Source organism: Microcaecilia unicolor, chromosome 11 (genome assembly GCF_901765095.1).
Source record: "Microcaecilia unicolor chromosome 11, aMicUni1.1, whole genome shotgun sequence".
NCBI lineage: Eukaryota > Metazoa > Chordata > Amphibia > Gymnophiona > Siphonopidae > Microcaecilia > Microcaecilia unicolor.
The window spans coordinates 140,710,342-140,734,187 of record NC_044041.1 but is presented as its reverse complement, the minus strand read 5'-3'; the positions used below and the strand labels follow the sequence as shown (position 1 = coordinate 140,734,187).

Below are 23,846 nucleotides of genomic sequence, written 5' to 3'. Positions count from 1 at the left end.
AATGAAGGCTAGACTATTTTTCAAAGCGTACACCCTAATCTACAAAATATTATTGGGTATGACACCTGAATACATGCTGGACCTGACTCAGCTATCCCCCAGGAATGTAAGCATGGATACAAGAAAATACCTACTTCTATACCTACCAACTGCAGAAAAACTACCTACAAAACCAACTACACAGCAGGGTTTAGTTACCTGGGCTCCAGATGGTGAAACTCTATACCAAAAACAATAAGAAGTATCCCAAACCTCCTTCATTTCAGCAAAGAAAAGAAGACTCATCTCTTCAAAAAATTCTACAACTAACCACAGAGACACCATCACCTTTCCTCCTCAAACCGACCTTGCAAAACAAATGAAAATAACTCCAAAACTTAACGAAAAGCGAATGCTACATACCTGTAGAAGGTATTCTCCGAGGACAGCAGGCTGATTGTTCTCACTGATGGGTGACGTCCACGGCAGCCCCTCCAATCGGAACACTTTACTAGCAAAGGCCTTTGCTAGTCCTCGCGCGCCGATGCGCTCCGCGCATGCGAGGCCGTCTTCCCGCCCGAACCGGCTCGTGTTCGTCAGTCCCATATGTAGCAAGACAAAGACAAGGGAAGACACAACTCCAAAGGGGAGGGGGGCGGGTTTGTGAGAACAATCAGCCTGCTGTCCTCGGAGAATACCTTCTACAGGTATGTAGCATTCGCTTTCTCCGAGGACAAGCAGGCTGCTTGTTCTCACTGATGGGGTATCCCAAGCACCCAGGCTCACTCAAAACAACAAACATGGTCAATTGGACCTCGCAACGGCGAGGACATAACTGAGATTGACCTAACAATTTATCCAACTAACTGAGAGTGTAGCCTGGAACAGAATAAACATGGGCCTAGGGGGGTGGAGTTGGATTCTAAACCCCGAACAGATTCTGAAGCACTGACTGCCCGAACCGACTATCGCGTCGGGTATCCTGCTGCAGGCAGTAATGAGATGTGAATGTGTGGACAGATGACCACGTCGCAGCTTTGCAAATCTCTTCAATAGTGGCTGACTTCAAGTGGGCCACCGACGCTGCCATGGCTCTAACATTATGAGACGTGACATGACCCTCAAGAGCCAGCCCAGCCTGGGCGTAAGTGAAGGAAATGCAATCTGCTAGTCAATTGGATATGGTGCGTTTCCCCACAGCCACTCCCCTCCTGTTGGGATCAAAAGAAACAAACAATTGGGTGGACTGTCTGTTGGGCTGTGTCCACTCCAGATAGAAGGCCAATGCTCTTTTGCAGTCCAATGTGTGCAGCTGACGTTCAGCAGGGCAGGAATGAGGACGGGGAAAGAATGTTGGCAAGACAACTGACTGGTTCAGATGGAACTCCGACACAACCTTTGGCAAGAACTTAGGGTGAGTGCGGAGGACTACTCTGTTATGATGAAATTTGGTGTAAGGGGCCTGGGCTACCAGGGCCTGAAGCTCACTGACTCTACGAGCTAAAGTAACTGCCACCAAGAAAATGACCTTCCAGGTCAAGTACTTCAGATGGCAGGAGTTCAGTGGCTCAAAAGGAGGTTTCATCAGCTGGGTGAGAACGACATTGAGATCCCATGACACTGTAGGAGGTTTGACAGGGGGCTTTGACAAAAGCAAACCTCTCATGAAGCGAACAACTAAAGGCTGTCCTCAGATCGGCTTACCTTCCACACGGTAATGGTATGCACTGATTGCACTAAGGTGAACCCTTACAGAGTTGGTCTTGAGACCAGACTCAGACAAGTGCAGAAGGTATTCAAGCAGGGTCTGTGTAGGACAAGAGCGAGGATCTAGGGCCTTGCTGTCACACCAGACGGCAAACCTCCTCCACAGAAAGAAGTAACTCCTCTTAGTGGAATCTTTCCTGGAAGCAAGCAAGATGCGGGAGACACCCTCTGACAGACCCAAAGAGGCAAAGTCTACGCTCTCAACATCCAGGCCGTGAGAGCCAGAGACCGGAGGTTGGGATGCAGAAGCGCCCCTTCGTCCTGAGTGATAAGGGTCGGAAAACACTCCAATCTCCACGGTTCTTCGGAGGACAACTCCAGAAGAAGAGGGAACCAGATCTCACGCAGCCAAAACGGAGCAATCAGAATCATGGTTTCCGCGGTCTTGCTTGAGTTTCAACAAAGTCTTCCCCACCAGAGGTATGGGAGGATAAGCATACAGCAGACCTTCCCCCCAGTCCAGGAGGAAGGCATCCGATGCCAGCCTGCCGTGGGCCTGAAGTCTAGAACAGAACTGAGGGACCTTGTGGTTGGCTCGAGATGCAAAGAGATCTACCAAGGGGGTGCCCCACACCTGGAAGATCTGGCGCACTACTCTGGAGTTGAGCGACCACTCGTGAGGTTGCATAATCCTGCTCAACCTGTCGGCCAGACTGTTGTTTACACCTGCCAGATATGTGGCTTGGAGCACCATGCCGTGGCGGCGAGCCCAGAGCCACATGCTGACGGCTTCCTGACACAAGGGGCGAGATCCGGTGCCCCCCTGCTTGTTGATGTAATACATGGCAACCTGGTTGTCTGTCTGAATTTGGATAATTTGGTGGGACAGCCGATCTCTGAAAGCCTTCAGAGCGTTCCAGACCGCTCGTAACTCCAGGAGTTTGATCTGCAGATCGCTTTCCTGGAGGGACCAGCTTCCCTGGGTGTGAAGCCCATCGACATGAGCCCTCCACCCCAGGAGAGACGCATCCGTAGTCAGCACTTTTTGTGGCTGAGGAATTTGGAAAGGGCGTCCCAGAGTCAAACTGTACCAAATCGTCCACCAATACAGGGATTTGAGAAAACTCGTGGACAGGTGGATCACGTCTTCTAGATCCCCAGCAGCCTGAAACCACTGGGAAGCTAGGGTCCATTGAGCAGATCGCATGTGAAGGCGGGCCATGGGAGTCACATGAACTGTGGAGGCCATGTGGCCCAACAATCTCAACATCTGCCGAGCTGTGATCTGCTGGGACGCTCGCACCCGCGAGACGAGGGACAACAAGTTGTTGGCTCTCGCCTCTGGGAGATAGGCTCGAGCCGTCCGAGAATCCAGCAGAGCTCCTATGAATTCGAGTCTCTGCACTGGGAGAAGATGGGACTTTGGATAATTTATCACAAACCCCAGTAGCTCCAGGAGGCGAATAGTCATCTGCATGGACTGCAGAGCTCCTGCCTCGGATGTGTTCTTTACCAGCCAATCGTCGAGATAGGGGAACACGTGCACTCCCAGCCTGCAAAGCGCCGCTGCTACTACAGCCAAGCACTTCGTGAACACTCTGGGCGCAGAGGCGAGCCCAAAGGGTAGCACACAGTACTGGAAGTGACGTGTGCCCAGCTGAAATCGCAGATACTGTCTGTGAGCTGGCAGTATCGGGATGTGCGTGTAGGCGTCCTTCAAGTCCAGAGAGCATAGCCAGTCGTTTTCCTGAATCATGGGAAGAAGGGTGCCCAGGGAAAGCATCCTGAACTTTTCCTTGACCAGATATTTGTTCAGGGCCCTTAGGTCTAGGATGGGACGTATCCCCCCTGTTTTCTTTTCCACAAGGAAGTACCTGGAATAGAATCCCAGCCCTTCTTGCCCGGATGGCACGGGCTCGACCGCATTGGCGCTGAGAAGGGCGGAGAGTTCCTCTGCAAGTACCTGCTTGTGCTGGAAGCTGTAGGATTGAGCTCCCGGTGGGCAATTTGGAGGTTTGGAAACCAAATTTAGGGTGTATCCTTGCCGGACTATTTGGAGAACCCACTGATCAGAGGTTATGAGAGGCCACCTTTGGTGAAAAAGTTTCAACCTCCCCCCGACCGGCAGATCGTCCGGCACTGACACGTTGATGTCGGCTATGCTCTGCTGGAGCCAGTCAAAAGCTCGCCCCTTGCTTTTGCTGGGGAGCTGAGGCGCACTCTGCTGACGAGAGCGAGCGCGCTGGGGCTTAGCCTGGGCCGCAGGCTGTCGAAAAGGAGGACTGTACCTACGCTTACCAGAAGAGTAGGGAACAGTCTTCCTTCCCCCATAAAAACGTCTACCTAAGGAGGTAGATGCTGAAGGCTGCCGGCGGGAGAACTTGTCGAAAGCGGTATCCCGCTGGTGGAGCTGCACTACCACCTGCTCGACTTTTTCTCCAAAAATATTGTCCGCTCGGCAAGGGGAGTCCGCAATCCGCTGCTGGATCCTATTCTCCAGGTCGGAGGCACGCAGCCATGAGAGTCTGCGCATCACCACACCTTGAGCAGCGGCCCTGGACGCGACATCAAAGGTATCATATACTCCTCTGGCCAGGAATTTTCTGCACGCCTTCAGCTGCCTGACCACCTCCTGAAATGGCTTGGCTTGCTCAGGAGGGAGCTTGTCCACCAAGCCCGCCAACTGCCGCACATTGTTCCGCATGTGTATGCTCGTGTAGAGCTGGTAAGACTGGATTTTGGCCATGAGCATAGAAGAATGGTAGGCCTTCCTCCCAAAGGAGTCTAAGGTTCTAGAGTCCTTGCCCGGGGGCGCCGAAGCATGCTCCCTAGAACTCTTGGCCTTCTTTAGGGCCAGATCCACCACACCAGAGTCGTGAGGCAACTGAGTGCGCATCAGCTCTGGGTCCCCATGGATCCGGTACTGGGACTCGATCTTCTTAGGAATGTGGGGATTAGTTAGAGGCTTGGTCCAGTTCGCCAGCAATGTCTTTTTTAGGACATGATGCATGGGTACTGTGGACGCTTCCTTAGGTGGAGAAGGACAGTCCAGGAGCTCAAACATTTCAGCCCTGGGCTCGTCCTCCACAACCACCGGGAAGGGGATGGCCGTAGACATCTCCTGGACAAAGGCCGCAAAAGACAGACTCTCAGGAGGAGAAAGCTGCCTTTCAGGGGAGGGAGTGGGATCAGAAGGCAGGCCATCAGACTCCTCGTCAGAGAAATACCTGATGTCCTTCTCCTCCTCCCACGAGGCCTCACCATCGGTATCAGACACAAGTTCATGAACCTGTGTCTGAAGCCGTGACCGACTCGACTCCATGGAAACACGGCCACGGTGGGAGCGTCGAGAGGTAGACTCCCTCGCCAGCACCGGTGAAACTCCCTCCGCCGACGTTTTCGGGGAGCCTTCCTGGGAGGCGACCGCAGTCGGTATCGCAAGCGGCACCGATGTCGGAGACCTCATCCCGGGCAAGCACCCCCGGTACCGGAGGGGAAGGGCGCAACAGCTCTCCCAGGATCTCTGGGAGAACGGCCTGGAGACTCTCGTGCAGGGCGGCTGTGGAGAAAGACATGGAAGCCGATGCAGGCGTCGAAGTCAGAGTCTGTTCCGGGCGTGGAGGCTGTTCCGGGCTGTCCAAGGTGGAGTGCATCGACACGTCCTGAACAGAGGGTGAGCGGTCCTCCCGGTGCCGATGCCTACTGGGTGCCGACTCCCTCGGCGACCCAGAGCTCTCGGTACCGATGCGGGAAGGAGACCGGTGTCGATGCTTCTTTGACTTTTTCAAACGAAGCATGTCACCAGAACTTCCCGGTACCGACGAGGACGTAGAATCCAGCCGTCGCTTCCTCGGGGCCGAGGCCGAAGAAGGTCGGTCTCGGGGGGGCTGTACCGCAGGAGCCCTCAGGGTAGGGGGAGACCCACCCGAAGGCTCACCGCCGCCAGCAGGGGAATGGACAGCCCTCACCTGCACTCCAGTCGAAGCACCACCGTCCGACGATATCAGCACTAGTGGAGGTCCCGGTACCACCGACGCTGATGCATCCTTCCGATGTCTCGGTACCGACGATGCAGAGGGTCGATGCCTCGATGCAGTCGATGCCGAGATCGAAGGTCTTGGAGCTGTCGACGCCGATGCACTCGATGCCCCCGGTGCTGTTGCCGACGAAGAGCACGAGAACAAGACGTTCCACTGGGCCAATCTCGCTACCTGAGTCCTTTTCTGTAAAAGGGTGCAAAGACTACAGGCCTGCGGGCGGTGACCAGCCCCCAGACACTGAAGACACGACGCGTGCCTATCAGTGAGCGAAATTACCCGGGCGCACTGGGTGCACTTCTTGAAGCCGCTGGGAGACTTCGATGACATGGGTGGAAAAATCACGCCGGCGAAATCAAAACTCGCAATGATGAAAAAGGCACCAAAAATAGGGAGAGAAAAAACCCGAACCGAGGCCTCAAAAAGGCCTACCCCGAAAGCGAAAGGAAACTTACGCGGGGCAAAAAGCTGGAAACACGGGAAAGGGGTAAAGACCGTAAAGGTCTTTTTCTCTCTTTTTTTTTTTAGCGAAAGAACGCGAAGACGCGCGAGGGTCAACTTGAGGGGCGCGAAACGGCGCAAAACACGACCGTCCCGAGCGCGGACAAAAGAAGACTGACGAACGAGCTGGTTCGGACAGGAAGACGGCCGCGCATGCGCGGTGCGCATCGGCGCGCGAGGACTAGCAAAGGCCTTTGCTAGTAAAGTGTTCCGATTGGAGGGGCTGCCGTGGACGTCACCCATCAGTGAGAACAAGCAGCCTGCTTGTCCTCGGAGAATATCCCCAAAACACAACAAAAATGATAAAACCAACAGATGCCATCTCTCACCTAATCTATCTCATCACAAACCCCCAAAATAACCACACAAACTAAAGATGAGTCCCCAAACTAAACAGCATGATTGGAACTCCACCAATTGTAAAAGGTAACCCAACTTAGAACTGCGATCCAACCATGTAAACTGTAAGCCATTTTGATCCAAAACTTCTTTTTGGATAATAGTGGGATACAAGAATATACAAATAAATAAATACAAATAGTAAGTGCAATGTTATTGGTTGATATTTAGTTTCTCCAGGATTAAAGTTAAGTACTTATGACTTTTCAACATATTTATAAATGATCTAGAGATGGGAGTAACTAGTGAGGTAATTAAATTTGCCGATGACAAAGTTATTCAAAGTTGCTAAATCAAAGAGGATTGAGAAAAATTACAAGAGGACTTTATGAGACAGGGAAACTGGGCATCCAAATGGCAGATGACGGTTAATGTGAGCAAGTGCAAAGTGATGCATGTTGGAAAGAGGAACCTGAACTATAGCTATGTAATGCAAGGTTCCACATTCGGAGTCACAGACCATGAAAGGGATCAAGAAGTCTTTGTTGATTACATGTTGAAACCTTCTGCTCAGTGTGCGGCAGAGTCTAAGAAAGCAAACAGAACGTTAGGTATTATTAGGAAGAACAGAAAACAAATGCCTTTGTATCGCTCCATGGTGTGACCGCACCTCGAATATTGTGTTCAATTCTGGTCACCACATCTTAAAAAAGACATAAGTGGAATTAGAAAAGGTACAGAGAAGGGCAACGAAAATGATAAAGGGGGTGGGACAACTTTCCTATGATAAAAAGCTACAGCGGCTAGGGCTCTTCAGCTTGGAGACAAGACGGCTGAGGGGAGATATGATAGAGGTCTATACAATAATGAATGGATTGAAAAAGCTAAATGTGAATCGACTGCTTACTCTTTCCAGCGATACTAGGACTAGGGGGCACACAATGAAGCTACAAAGTAGTCAATTTAAAACGAATCGGAGAAAATATTTCTTCACTCTACATGTAATTAAACTCTGGAATTCATTGCTAGAGAATGTAGTCAAAGCAGTTAGCTTAGTGGTGTAAAAAGGTTTGGATAGCTTCCTAAAAGAAAAGTCTATAAGCCATTATTAAAATGAAACTCCACTGCATATTTCAAGGCTAAGCAGAATAAAATGTATTCAATTGTTTTAGGATCTTGCCAGGTACTTGTAACCTGGATTGGCCACTATTGGAAACAGGATGATGGCTTGATGGACCTTCAATCTGTCCCAGTATGGCAATACCTATGTACTTATATTTTCCAAATATATCTGAATCACCTTAAGAAGCAGAAATAGGCATTCCTATATACTAATTTGCTTCTTTATGGTTAAGTCCCCACCACCACCACCCAAACCTTTCCAAGTCTGGACATTACTGGCTAATGGACTAACCTGGGTGGACTAATTTTTCTTCCTTTCAGACGTTTCTCTCTGAACTCTCTCCTCTGGCGACGGGATCGCCGGCCCTGAAAAGAAGTAAAATGTCAATAAAGAAACAACCAACAAATGGCAATAAAGAGGAGATGATGGGTGACAAGTCATCAACCATTCTTATGTGCATAAATAGAGCAAACAGAATATCACTATTTGTACGCAATGACCTCATAAAATCAATAAGCCACTAAGAGTCTCTATGTCTATCCCAGATCCCTAGTAGTTGTTACATTTTCCACCTGTCACTACGACTAAAAAAAAAAATCCCCCTGTTAACTTTTAAGAAAGATATGAAAGAATTCTTCCTATACCAGGCTTAACCTGTATATTACTGCTTTTTGTATTGTGCATTTTTAAAAGAGGAATTGTAGGTTATTGATAAACAGCTGGAATTAAAAAAAAAAAAAAAAAGCGAACTTTATTAACTAGTCTCCATACCATTTTCCCCATAGTTTTAAAACTTGAATTTTCTGCCACAGCATTAACAGATAGACTCTAGAAGACACAGCAGGGCCTAATTCAGTCCCACTCTAAGCTCCTACCCACCCCTACCCTCAACTCATCATTTATAGGAAAAAAGAGGAGAGTTTTCATTAGAGTTTTTTTTTTCATTTCTTTTTATTGTCATCAGTACAATACATGCCCTCAGGCCACAATAACTGAAACACTCCAATAATGCTTTAGACTTCGTGACAGGTAATTCAATAATATAAACTTAGACCGCCCGTAACACGTGTGCACTGACTTTTTCTTCTATACCCCCAACTAGAGAGCCCCTCCCCGCGTCCCTCAACCCCCAATAACTACGTCATTCAAAGGGATAAAGGGATAGTCACCCTCCCAACACCACCCTCCTCCCCAACCGGCTACCCCTGACTTAGCACCCCTCCCCTTCCCCCTACATGGACAAGATGTCTACTAAGGAACTGCACTATCACACTAATTCCTCTAACTTCTGCCACAACGCAGCATACTGCCAGTTGTCTATATTTGAGGACTGCTTATACAGTGAATTCTCGTACTGGACCAATTCTTTGACCTTTATCACCCAACAGTTATAGGGTGCTGGGTCCGCACTTGTCCAAAACTGCAAAATAGTTTTTTTAGCTGCCAATGTTGTCATATATAAGAATCTCCGTTGTGGTTGAGAAAGCCCCTGCTCGACGAGCTCGGTTTGATCTCCCAATAGCAACGATGGATAAGACCATTCTATTACCACCTGAAGCACAGTGTTCAGTAACTGGAAAATTTCGTTCCATAAGGACAATTTGGGGCACTCCAAAAAACTATGTAAATAAGTACCAATTCCTATCTGACATTTCGGACATGTGTCCGTCTCCCACAACTTCATTCTCTTCCCCCTCTCACAAGTGATAAATGCCCTATGGAGCAGTTTAAATTGCGTTTCTTGCCAGTCCGCAGCTTTAACGAATTCAGCTAACGTCACAAACAAGAAATCAAATTGGGAAGGAGAACAATCAGTTCCCATCTCCCTATTCCATCTAAAGACAGTTCCCACCTCTCTTTTGACTGATATGGCCATTTTCGTCAGCTTATACCACATGGATAATCTATTTCCCCCCGGAGGCAAGCGAAGCACCATCTCATCCATTCCCCCATACATCCATTGATTCCCATATTTCCCCCACATCTGTTGCCAATAGTGGCGTGCTTGCATGTATTGTAACATATGATTATTTGAGACCCTCCATTTCTCTTTCATATGGCCAAAGGAAAGGAAAGTAGTGCCCTCCAAATCCCCCCATGTCACACACCCATTCTCTGCCCATCTCTTAAATACAGAAGGACCCATGCCCGCCGGGAAGCCCAGAAGAGGTAATCCACCTAAGTAGATGAACCCTTACTCCCACGAAAGCACAAACTGGCACAGGGAAGTGGACCAATGACTCCAGAGAAACGGGATACCAGTATGTAAAGTAGCACTTTAATCACTGACTCGACACAGTACCGTGTTCTGGCCACAGGCCTGCTTCAGGAGTCTAAACAAATTATTTAAAAAATATGTATATAAAAATCAATGTAAGACAATAATATACTCTAAACATACACATTTAAAATAAAATTTTCTAAAACACGTAGAAGAAAAAGAGACAACATTGTATATACAAAAACAATTCATTCTTATATGAAGTGATTAAAATAAATACATATAGAATCTTGAAAAATACAATGTAATCTAAAAAAAATATACAGTAATATAAAAGAATAATCACTAAAAAACACATACAGAATCTTGAAAAATACAATGTAATCTAAAAAAACATATCCAGTAATATAAAAGAATAATCACTAAAAAACACAATAGTGTACCCAGGAAACACAATCATTATTGTATCTTGAAAAATACAATCCTGCTTATAATCAAGAGAAAAACGCCTATATTCCGACCTAAATCGGGACATGGACGTCTTTCTCACGCGGGTGCCCAAATCGGTATAATCAAAAGCCGATTTTGGGCGTTTCCAACTGCACTCCGTTGCAGGAACGAATAAAGTTGATGGGGGCGTGTCGGAGGCGTGGTGAAGGTGGGACTGAGGCGTGGTTATCGGCTGAGCAGAGATGTGCGTGCTCGGCCGATAATGGAAAAAAGAAAGGCGTTTTTAGAGAGAATTTAGGTCACTTTTGTTGGACCCGTTTTTTTTCACGAACAGGTCCCAAGAAGTGCCCTAAATGACCAGATGACCACCGGAGGGAACCGGGGATGACCTCCCCTGACTCCCCCAGTGGTCACTAACCTCCTCCCACCACAAAAAAAAAGAAAGTTAAACACTTTTTTTCCAACTTGTAAACCAGCCTCAAATGTCATCCCCAGCTCCATGACAGCAGTATGCAGGTCCCCGAAGTAATTTTAGTTTAGTTGGTGCTGCGCGGGACCCATGCAGAGAGGAAAAATCGGAAGAAAAAAAAAAAACAAGCAAGTGCAGTCAGGGATGTCTAAATTACCAGGATAGTAAAAGGGGGAATTGAACCAGCAACCTTCTGATTACAAGCTCAGTGCTCTAGCCAGTGCACCACATTATTCAGTTGCTTAGACGTCCTTCCCTTTCCATTAAGTCCCTCCAAGTTTCTGTCAGCCAATCACAGCTGTTTAGCTGACACCGATGTCAGCTAAATGAGCTGTGATTGGTTGACAGAAACTTGGAGGGACTTAATGGAAAGGGAAGGAGGTCTAAGTAGCTGAATAACGTAATGCACTGGCTAGAGCACTGAGCTTGTAATCAGAAGGTTGCTGGTTCGATTCCCCCTTTTACTATCGGTTTAATTTGGACGTCCCTGACTGCACTTACTTGTTTGCTTGGTTTTTTTTTTCTTCCGATTTTTCCTCTCTGCATGGGTCCCGCGCAGTACCAACTAAACTAAAATTGCTCTGGGGACCTGCATACTGCTGTCATGGACTAGGTATGATATTTGAGGCTGGCATAGAGGCATTTCAGGGGGACCAGTGCACTACGAATGCTGGCCCCTCCCACGACCAAATGCCTTGGATTTGGTCGTTTTTGAGCTGGGACGCTTCGGTTTCGATTATCGCTAAAAAACAAAAACGCCCAGCTCAAAAAACGCCCTAATCCAATGTATTTTCGAAAAAAAAAGATGGACGTCCATTTTTTTCGAAAATACAGTTCGGCCTGCCCCTTCACAGACCCGTTCTCAGAGATGGACGTTCTTACACATAGGCGTTTGCGTTTGATTATGCCCCTCAATGTAATCTAAAAAAAAAAAAATTATATAGTAATATAAAAGAATAATCACTAAAAAAAATCAAATGGTGTACCAAGGAGACACAATCATTATTATTATTATACTCCCCACTTGTCACAGCTGATTGATACACCCTCCTGACCCTTGCCCTATTTAGTTTCAAACTGTTAGGTCCTGTTGCCCTGTCTCCTCCTTGTATACTTCTCTAAGTTGCCTACTTTGTAATTTTACTTAACTTTCTGTAAGCCACATTGTGCCTGCATGAGTGGGAAAATGTGGGATATAAGCATATAACAAATAAATAAATAAATTATTGTATTAATACAGATATATTAAATATGCACATGTATAAAAATGTCAAGGTATTTATTTCAAAGAGACCAAAAAGAGTATTAGAAGCATGTTTGGTAAATAATTAAGAAAAAATGGGAGAGAACATAATAGGCATAGCTATATTAATGAGGACCAAAAAATATCTATATAAATAATTCTCACCTCCAAGGTTCTGAAGCTCACTGTGTGGCAAGGAAACACTGAAGCCCTGCACTGCTGGTAGGCTAGGCTGTCAGCAACACTCACTCTCACTCATAGACCCGCCCTCAGCCACGCCCCATCCACACATAATTCACAACCCCAACATTCTAAATGCAAATTTGTAGTTGCAAGATCCCATGAGTGTCTGCCCCGTCCTCGCGTCACAACGTGATGATGTAGAGGGCGGACCTATCACACTCAGCGAATCTCATAACACGAAACGTGACGTCAAAAGCATCACAAACAGTATCCCCAGGACTCCGGGATACTGCTGGCTAACAAAACCTTTCACTCTCTCCAGACACAAGCTGTGGTGGAAGCCTAGCTGGGCTCTCACTCTCTTCCTCAACCATTCAATGCCCTGTGAAAGAAAAACAATGCCCTTGAGGCCTCAGCTTCTGTGCCTGCATATTGCACACAACAAAAAAACATAGAAACATCTTCTACTACAACAAAGCTCTGCTCTCTGTGAGGAAACATGTACAGTTTGCAAAACCTTTCAACCACATCTTTTTCCCCTGTGACATCAACAGGTTTGTTTTGGTTTCTTTTCATGTGTTAATTTTCTGCCCTTCACAACCTTTTAACCTCTTTGCAGCTTTCCCTCTCAGTTTTCACAACAGGGAACTACAATAAACTGTGCTGTATTACATGTAATCCACTTAGATTTCTGTGATAAACAAATCAACATTACCAACAACAGAGCCAGCTCATATACCTACACAGTAAGCTTCAACCAAGGGAAACACACTGTTTCTGGACAATCCACACAATAGCTCTGTAAGCAGCTTCTACTAAAAAAATGGGGTGATAAACACTGTGGATCCCTAAATATAAAGATGGTATTAAAACAAAACTTACCCCACCCCCTTTTTACAAAAGCTTCTCCTCAACACTTTCCAGAACCCATGCATGCCTAATGTTAGGTCATGTCATTGCAAGGGTCATCTATCATATGTTTCCCAAATATAGCATGGAGACATGGAAATTTTTCTACATAGGGGCAAAGGGACAGTCCCCACACCTGACAGCACAGGGAAAGAGGGACCACAAGGGGGTAGGGTTCCTGTGTCCAATAGAAAAAGGGCGTACGCTGTGTCCAATAGAAAAATAGCTCTGCATAACCAATACTATTGTACGTTAGGTATTGAAAAAATAACCCACTGGTTGCGCATTACCGATAAAGGAGTGTTAAATTTGATTTGGATACTGTTGTGTTGATCACACCCACTCAAAAAATATTATATACCTATAGAATGAAGGAAAAATAAAACTACAAATAATTGCATGGTAAAAATTTACGTTTACTGTGCCCAATTGAAAGGGTTGCTGTACACAAAGGATACTGCTGTGTATTGAGTATAGAAACAGTGACCTAATGATTGCGCATAGAAGATGGGTGTATGTAACACCTAAAGTCAGATATGCTGTTGAAACGAAAAATATTACTGCTGATGATAAATAAAAAATTATTATATACCCTTATCATAATTTAAATAGGGGGAATATGTTGAGCTCACACAGTGGTAATGTTAAGAATAAAAGTATAAATATGAATAAATTAGAAAAAATATACGCATCTGAAGACCACAGATAAATATTGTTTATGAAAATGTTATATGTAAAAAATATGAATAATACTATATTTAGAGTGTTACTCTCGTTATATAAAGATTAATATTATTAAAGATAAATCTGAAGATGAAAATGATGAAAAAATGAATGTAAATAATAATGCTAATATTGATGTGGAATATTACATGGATCGTATGGTGTTAGTTCAAAACAGAAAAATATACTCATTGTATAAAAAATTCTAACTTATGTGTGTACATATGTTGTATAGAGTAAACAATAAATAATGAGTGACATTCTGTAAATAAAAATAAAAACGGAAATAATATATATCTGAATCATCAATAAATATTAAGAAAAATAAGGGTAAATATTAAAATAGAAGTAATAAAAAAAATGTTTAAAAACAAAATTAAATAAACGATAATTCACAAAAAAAGGGGGGGAGAAGGGGAAAATGGTTGTGTATCCACTATTAATGATGTCTTGTGATAATGAAATACATATATAAATAAAAGAAGGTAAAATCATTGAATAACTGTGGAACTGAATTATGTAAAATGAATTTGTTAAGGCACAACATCTGTCCTAGTGAATTTAAGGGTCTAAAGATTATGAAAATTTGTGTATCTTCTAAAAATAAGAAATATACAGTATATCACTGTTGAGACCGTCAAGTATGAAGGTTTTCTTTTGATAATGAAATACATATATAAACATAAAGAGTAAAAAATTATCATATATAAACATAAAGAAACACATATGAAGGTTTTTGTTTGATAATGAAATACATATATAAACATAAAGAGTAAATAATTGTCATATATAATTATGAGAATAAAAGTAAATGTATACCAACAGAAACATAAAATGAGTATAGAATTGAATTGTAAAGTTATGTTGGATAAAATTATAGAGACTCAGTATCTTTCTTAATGAGTTCGTGGGTCCAAAGAATATGGATATTTTCATATCTTTCATAGATAAACAGAGTAATCTATTTAATTGTTGAGACCATTAGGTGCAAGGGTTTTCAATTCAAAAATCAATCTCTGCTCTTCTCTCAAAAGCCGGCCGTCAATGTTTCCTCTTCTCTTATATGGGTGTAATACTTTAAAAACCAAAAATTTTAGGTCAGAAATTTCATGTTTGGCGGTTATCCAGTGGGTAACCAAAGGAGCACTTTCGATTCTTCTATTGATACAGCTGCGATGTTCTATCATTCTAGTTATGATTGCTCTGATAGTCTTGCCTATATATAGCATGAGGCAAGGACATTGTACAATGTAAATCACGCATGCCATGTTGCAATCTGAGGTGTGTTGAAGATAGAAGGACTGGTGAGTTTGTGGTTGAAAAAAACAGACGTATCCATGGAAATGCAAACACTGCATTTCCCACATGGGCGGTGACCATGGAGTATTTGTAATTCCCTCACTTCTGGTAAGATGGTACCAAACATTCTCTGAGATTCCTATTTCTGGAATAGGCCACCACTAAATTCTTCTCTTTAAAGCAATCTAAATTTCCAATAATGTGCCAATTGCGTCTTATTGATCTTTGTATAGCTTTTGCTAGATGAGAATATCTAAGGGTACATACAATATCTGGTTTACCCCTGTGACTGATGGATTGTAATAAGGTATCTCTGTCTTTGGATAGTGCTTTTCTATATCCATCTCGTATACACTCCTCAGGATATCCCCTAGTAAGAAATCTTTTTTTCAGATTTTCTGATTGGATATTGAAATCAACAAAATTTGAACATATTCTGCGTAGTCTGAGAAATAGGCTAAGGGGTAAATTCCGTTTTAATGCTGGATTGTGGTGACTGGTGTAATGTAAGAAGACATTTCTGTTGGTAGGTTTCCTATAAACTGTAGTTTGAAAGAAATATGGTCCTTTGGAGATGTTTAGATCCAAAAAGTGTACTTGGTCTTCACTGAATTCCAGTTTGAATTTGAGATTAGGGTCCCTAGAATTCAACCAAGTGTAGAAGAGGCGTAATGATTCGATATCTCCTTGCCACAGAATGAATATATCATCGATATATCTTCGGTAAATCTTGATGTTTTCCGAGAAAATAGAGGATGTCAAGTGCTGTTGTTCGAAATGGCCTACATATAGATTGGCCAAATCAGGAGCCATGGTAGATCCCATCGCGGTACCTTTTATTTGTTGGTAAAAAGTATCCTGGAATAAGAAATAATTTTTAGTAAGCACCAGAGTTGCACAGGTTAGAATAAGATGATTAGAAATTCTTCTATGCGTAGTTCTCTTCAAAAGAGTAGTTTCAATGATTTTAAGTGCTTCTATCTGTGGGATATTGGTGTATAAGGGATTCTATGTCCAGTGTTACCATGATTGTATCTGTAAGTGGTCCTTCATAATTATCCCCACCAGTCTTTGAAAAGGCGAAACAAGCGGACTTCTATCCTGCCTGTTTCTCCACCACTTCCACACAGTATGGAGCGGTGTAAGGAAGTTAAAAACTGCCTGTTCGCATTGGTGCCTGGCCCTGGAGGTGTATATATTAAGTTTATAAACGTGTACAGTATGCACCAATCCTCCCACCATTGAGCTGGGGTAAATTTGGATTGATCAGTGATACCTTCATAAATGAGACGCATCAATGCTGCCACATTATACAGGCGTAGGTCTGGCAGTTTGATGCCACCCCTTTCCTTGTTAAGTGTTAACATGTGATGTCCTATACGGGCACCTTTTTGTCTCCATATAAATGACCGTATAATGGACCTAAATAACCGTTCATCTTGTCTCTTAATCCAGATAGGCATTGCTTGCAGTGGGTACAATAGTTTGGGCAACAGGACCATCTTGACCAATGCTACTCTGCCATAAAGCGATAAAGGGAGGTCCTTTCACCTCGCACAAGTTTGCTTAATCTTATCGATTTGGTCCAGTATATTTCTGTTATACATCACTATTGGGTTAGTACTCAAATAAATACCCAAATAGCGCATTGCCTGTGGCACTGGTGGGATCGGGAGGTTCCCAAATCTCGAATTAGCTTGGCTACCTGAAAACGGGAGTACTTCAGATTTATCGCAGTTGACCCTTAGGCCCGAGAGTTCCCCGAATTTCTTTACCAAAAATAATGCCTGTTCCAGATGTATGGAGGCATTCTCTAGGTATAATAAAATATCATCCGCGAATAAATTAATACGGATCTCCTTCCCCCCCACCTTAAGACCCTTAATCTTATCACTCTGCCGGATCTTGATCGCCAACAGCTCAATTGCCAAGAGGAACAAGAGTGGTGACAACAGGCACCCTTGTCTCGTGCCCCTCTGTAGCTCAAAGCTATCTGTTAATGTATTATTGATCATCAACCGTTGGCTTAGTGTATAAGACCTTAACCCACTCAATAAACCTACCACTGATCCCATACCGCTCCATTACCCAGAATAGATACTGCCATGATATATTATCAAAGGCTTTTTCCATGTCCAGCCCAGCGATCACCGCCCTCCCCTCTGTTCCTTTATAAGTGTGAATCGCCGCCAAAGCCTTGATAAGATTCATTGAGGCATACCGGCCGGGAACAAAACCCGCCTGATCTTCCTGTATAACCCTGGACAGTGATAGGTTCATTCTACGAGCCAGAATGGCTGCTAAGTGTTTCACATCCTGATTTAGAAAGGAAATGGGGCCGGATCTTTCCCTGGTTTAGGGAGTAATATAATATGCGCCAGGTTTTGAGTATAGTGCCCCCTGTCTCCACCTCCCGTAAAGCTATTAAAGAAGTCCACTAAAGGTCCAGCGATATCATCCATTAAGATTTTATAGTACTCAGGTTCGTACTCGTCCGGCCCTGGGGCTTTGGTCAACTTTAATGCCCTAATGCATTGTCTACCCTCCTGCGCTGAGATAGGATCACTCAACCGTTGCACCTGGGCTTCACTAAAGTGCAGCATCGGAAGATCCTCAAAAAAGGCATCACGCTGCACGGGATCTAACTCCCTCACTGCGCATAATGACTGGAAATATTGAACAAATTGCTTCTGTATTTGGGCCTCTTGATGGTGCATGTGGCCTGCACTGTCCCGTATTGATGTGACGATCTGTCTCTTTCTGTAGGGCCTCACTAAATTTACCATAAGCCTGCCAGCCTTGTTTCCTCATTGGAATAGCTTAAATCTTTGAAAGTATATGTCCCTTTCTGCCCTTGTATTGAGCAACTGGTCAATACATTTTCGGAGCCGCCCCAAGTTCTCCCTGTGTTCTTTAGCCATGCTACCCACATGTTGCCTTCATACTTGCTGGTACTCAGCAGACAGTGATAGCAATTCCGCCTCTGTTTTTTTCTTTTTCCCCGCAGTATAGGCCAGGATCTGCCCTCGGAGCACTACTTTAGCCGCCTCCCAATATATAGCTGGGGCTCACCTCCGGGGTTTCATTGCAGCTCTTGAATTCTGCACACTTCTCCCTCAAGTAGGTTCAAAATGCAGCATCTCTATACAAAGAGGGGGAGAACTTCCACACCCTCTCCGTGCCCCCTGCAGTGTATTCTATAGAGCACGAAATTGCTGAATGATCAGACAATGTGTTGTCCAGTATATGTGCTGCCCTTGCCACCGGAAAAAGAGCTTGTGATATGCGGGTTAGAAAAGAATGTAAAATCTGTGTCATTTGGGTGCAAAATTCTCCAGACATCCACCAGTCCTAATTGGTGTAACAAAAATTAACCCCCTTGTGCTCCCACCCCTTGCTTTTTGGTTTAGCTGGTTTACAATCTATAGCTGAATCTGCAGAGATATTGAGGTCACCTCCCAAAATCATCTGGTATTCTGGATAAACCGCCACTCGCGCCACTATATCTGAAAAGAATTTATGGTTATATATATTAGGTCCGTATAGATTACAGAGGCTGATCTTTCGACCCCATAACGCTCCCAGAACTATTACAAACCTAACCTCCTTGTCCTGTAGCATCTTATGGATGGCCAAAGGGAGCTGTTTGTGTATTAATAATATAGCAACTCCCCTTTTTCTGCTGTTAAAGGATGAATACGCTACCTCACCCACCCATCCTCTCTTCAGTTTTACATGTTCAGAATTGGACAAGTGTGTTTCCTAGAGATAAGCGACATCTGCCCCCTCCCTCCTCAACCAGGACAAAATTTTGGTACGTTTAACTGGGGAATGGATACCATCCACGTTCAGAGATATGATCTTCAAATTAATCATCACCCTTGCTATTGGCTATAATACCCAAATTATCCAGTTGTTTATCCCAGCAGGCCTCACAGCTAGGCCCGCTAGCAACACATTGCTTCTGTAGTGCAATTCCAATCAAATGACATCCCCATTCTCCCCCATATAGGCCAACTACCCCTATTCCCCCCCTCCCCGTTACCTCCCCCTCCCAACCCTCCCTTGTGGTCCCCTTCCCCGCCATTTACACAGTCCCTACCTACCCACCCTCCCCCCCCCCCCTCCATTAATCTTCTGATTTCTTCTCCTCAACATCCTTCCCCTTCCCTCAACCAAACAGCAAGAAACAGACATCACATTCCCCCCCGGCATCCCTGCCCAACCATACACCCCCAAACCCAGTAACTTAACCCCCCCAACTAGAACCAAGTTTATCATCTTCCCACCAAAACCCACTTCTTCTCTTCCTCCACTCTCTATCTCAGTCAATAACACCCTCATCCTCCCCGTCTCATCTGCCCGCAACCTCGGAGTCATCTTCGACTCCTCCCTCTCCTTCTCTGCACATATCCAGCAGATAGAAGATACAGGTCTTGGCTTTATCTTTAACATTAGCAAAATTCGCCCTTTCCTCTCTGAGCACACCACCTGAACTCTCATCCACTCTCTCATTACCTCTCGCCTTGACTACTGCAACCTACTCCTCACTGGGCTCCCACTTAACCATCTATCCCCCCTTCAATCCGTTCAGAACTCTGCGGCACGTCTTATATTCCGCCTGGACCGATATGCTCATATCACCCCTCTCCTCAAGTCACTTCACTGGCTCCCAATCAGGTACCGCATACAGTTCAAGCTTCTCCTTCTAACCTACAAATGCACTCAGTCTGCAGCCCCTCATTACCCTCATCTCCCCTTACGTTCCCACCCGAAACCTCCGCTCACAGGACAAATCCCTCCTCTCAGTACCCTTTCTTCACCACCGCCAACTCCAGGCTCCGCCCTTTCTGCCTCGCCTCACCCTATGCTTGGAATAAACTTCCTGAGCCCTTACCCCAAGCCCCCTCCCTGCCCATCTTCAAATCCTTGCTCAAAGCCCACGTCTTCAATGTCGACTTCGGCACCTAACCTTTATACCTTTCAGGAAATCTAGACTGCCCCAATTTGATTGCCCCTATTTGACTGACTATACATTTGTCCTTTAGATTGTAAGCTCCTTGAGCAGGGACTGTCCTTCTATGTTAAACTGTACAGTGCTGCGTAACCCTAGTAGTGCTTTAGAAATGTTAAGTAGTAGTATTAGTAGTAGTAGAACATCAAACCAGTAATCGGGAACAAAACGTCCTTAGAACTGCTGAGAAGCACAACAATGGCAGTGCTTGAAATCTCTGCTCCTCTCGCTTCATTTCTGGACAAGCCGCTACGCCGCCAACATGTCAAGGTCATATATGCTGCAGTCACCCTCCCACTGAGCTGTATACTTTACGTATCCATTGTCCACATAGACGTCCAACTTGTATCCGAAGTGGGAGGCTTATGATCATCTTCTGGCAATTCAGAGTAAAATAATTAAGGCTTCATCCATGTTTATAAAGTCTGTTGCCAGGATACCACTAACCGCCCTCTGCACAGAGCAATCTCATAGAAGCACTGCGGCCCTCTGACCATGCCTTTCCATCAAGGCTCCGCTTATACAGTCAAAAACAGAAAAATGCAAACCAGGGCAAACCATTCGCACTGTCCTACCAGGACATACCTCCGTCCTTAATCAGTCTCCCTCGGTTCTTCTCTGTTCAGTCTCTCCAGAAACGCTTTAGCCTCCGACGCTTCCTGAAACATCAGGGACTTCCCTCCGTGCCACACTCTTAGCTTTGCAGGGTAAAGGAGTGAGAACTTAATACCCTTGCTGTACATCTGGGAGCGCGTCTAAGCTGCGCCACCGCCAAGGAGTAATCATTGAAAAGCAAGAGTTTATGCCCCTCGTACTCCAACTGCACTTGCCTGGAGTGACCCTGCTTTAACAGCGTTTCTTTCTCCCTCCAGTTGGTATAATGCGCGATTGCTGTTCTGGGTTTGTTGTCTCCTTCTTTGCGGGCCCCTATACGGTGCGCCCGATCGCATTGCCTTGCGCCCCCACTCCACCTCCCAGGCCCAGTGTGTTGACAACCAGTCACTAAAAAAGTTATAGAGGTCCCCATCATTCACCTCCTCCGGGAGCCCCACAACCCGCAAGTTGTTGCGGCGGTTCCTATTCTTTCTGCAGGGCTGCGATCTGTACCGCCATGCTGGTCGTTCTTTCTTCTTGAGCGAGCACACGTTGTTCCACGTCGGATAGTCTGCGGGCCTGCGTGTCGAACTTTTCATTTATTTCCTTGACTGCTGAATGAATTTTATTTAATCGGTCTTCCAGCGCAGCTGCCACTGTCGAGGATATTTCTTTCGCCCACTCTCCCGCGGTTTTCTCTGACCCCGCCAAGGAGTCTGGAGGCATTGCCATCTTGTTGACTTTCAGCGCGGGAGCTCTTTTGTTTTTTTATGGCACCCTGATTTCTTGTGCGCATACCGTTCATCCCCCGCTACCAATTTTGGTCAGACACTTGCAATGCACTCTCCCGACCCTTCACAATATCTCAGGGGCCTTCAGGGTGTAAAAATTAGTTTTATAAAGCTGGTTTTTGCGAAGATTTCCGGGGAGCTGTCTCTTCCTGCTGCTGCTCAGGAAGCAGTCATCACGTGACCCCCATTAGAGTTTTAACTACATTTTAATTAGTTCCTGAGAAGCAAACACTAAATAAATTTAATAATATACCACATAATCATAAGATTTTTTATAGTCATCTGATATCCCTAGTACCTTAACAAGTTTTAATGAAACAACTCTATAACACTAAGATGCAGACAGAAGAAGCTGTCCAGTCTTTTGCATTGAGTGTCACATGTATGATTATCTCCCATTTGGTGAGAGTTATATGTGTGTGATCAATGCAAAGGGTTTCTAGCTCTCACAGAACGAGTCCATTCTCTTGAGGCTAGAATAGCAGCCTCGGAGGAGCTGAGAGAGACAAAGAACTACATAGAGGAGGCCTACACCTCCAGTCTGGCAGCCCCTGTACTGCCTCGGAAGAGGAAGATCCTCTAAATAGAGAGCATCACCCAGGTGAAGCTGGAAGTAATCCTGTAGACAGGACCAGCACACCAGAAGATAAAATATCCTCTTGCACCAAGAATGTCTCTCCAGGAGATTCTGCCCAGGAAGGGGGGGTTAAGGATGGCTGTCGTAGTTGGTGATTCAATTATTAGGCATGTAGATAGCTGGGTGGCTGGAGGATGTGGGGATCACGTGGTTCGAAGGTGGCAGACTTCATACATCACCAAAATAGGATTTTAGATAGTACTGGGAGGAGCCGGCTGTCTTGGTACATGTGGATTCCAATGACAAAGGAAAATGTAGAAGAGAGGTACTGAAAGCCAAATTTAGGCTCTTAGGTAGAAAGTTCAAATCCAGAACCTCTAGGGCAGCATTTTCCAAAGTGCTCCCCATTCCATGAGCAGGGCCTAAGAGACAGGCAGAGTTCTGGAGTCTCAATGCGTAAGGCGATGATGCAGGGAGGAGGGTTTTAGATTTGTAAGGAAGTGGGCAACATTCTGAGGAAGGGAGGAACATATTCCAGAATGATGGGCTCCATCTAAACCAGGGTGAGACCAAGCTGCTGGCATTGGCATTTAAAAAGGAGATAGAGCAGCTTTTAAACTAGAAACTGAGGGAAGGCCGACAGTCATTCAAAAGCAAATGGTTCGGAACAAGCTATTACCAAAACAGGGAAGAGAGGGTATCCCAATAGTGAGGTGGCAATAGAGACCATAGTAGAACAGGTATCTTTAAAGAAAAAGCAAACAAGAAATTGCACATCATCACTGTCAACAGCTGATAAAGATGTAAATAGGAATAACGAACATGGTTTGAAATATCTATATGCAAATGCCAGAAGCCTAAGAAATAAGAGTTAGAATATACTGCACTAAATGAAAAAGTTCTGCAGGACACAAAACACACTTTGAAAAATATTCTTGTCTTGACTGGTAGCCAATGAAGTGTTTCAAGTAGTGGGGTTGCTCTTTCATATTTCGATTTCTTGAAAAACAGTCTTGCTGCCGTGTTTTGGAATGTTTGCAGCAATTTTAAGATGTTTTCCTTGCACCCTATGTATGCTGCATTGCAATAGTCTAGTTGCGATAGTATTGTTGATTGGACCAGTATCAAGAAAGATTATCTAGGGAAATAGTCTCTTATTATAGTGTTCTGAAGCATTTTGTTGTTACTGCTAATATTTGATTGTCTAGTGTTAGGTGTTTGTCGAGAATGATTCCTAGTATTTTAAGTTGTGTTTTGATGTGGTATGTTTGTTGGTTGATTGTGAATTTTTGGTAGGATGTGGGTAAGATAGATAAGAGCGTAAGAGGAGTTAGAAAATAAGGTGACTAATTTAAAGGAAGGTGCAAATGAGGTCAGAGAGATGATTAAATATCATCTCAGCTACGGTAAGAGTGGATAAACATGTCCTGCTGCAGAATGTGCAGCCCGTGTCATTCCTTGTGTGGGTGAGTGAGATTAACAAGTTAGTTACTTCTTCCATTAAAGGCCTCGTTGAAGAGCCAAGCTTTTAACTTGCTTCCTAAAGTAGTGAGTCTTCTGTTAAGCGAAGCCTTTCACGGAGTGCATTCCCGAGTGTGGAGGCTAATCCGGAGAAGGATCACTTGCGGGTATCACATCATGTAATGTCTTTTGGAGAGGGTATGGTTAGTGACAGTCCTCGAGAGGA

At 44.9% G+C, this 23,846-nt stretch overlaps 1 protein-coding gene across 1 annotated transcript in view; it reads right to left on the bottom strand.

Annotated features, from left to right (window-relative positions):
• CLASRP (CLK4 associating serine/arginine rich protein) overlaps positions 1–23,846 on the bottom strand; it is a 1,081,767-nt gene that overhangs the window by 562,336 nt on the left and 495,585 nt on the right. Inside the window, exon 10 of the mRNA XM_030217938.1 lies at positions 7,978–8,051. Within this exon, the coding sequence (XP_030073798.1) occupies positions 7,978–8,051 (74 nt within the window). The remainder of the gene's footprint in view (positions 1–7,977; positions 8,052–23,846) is intronic.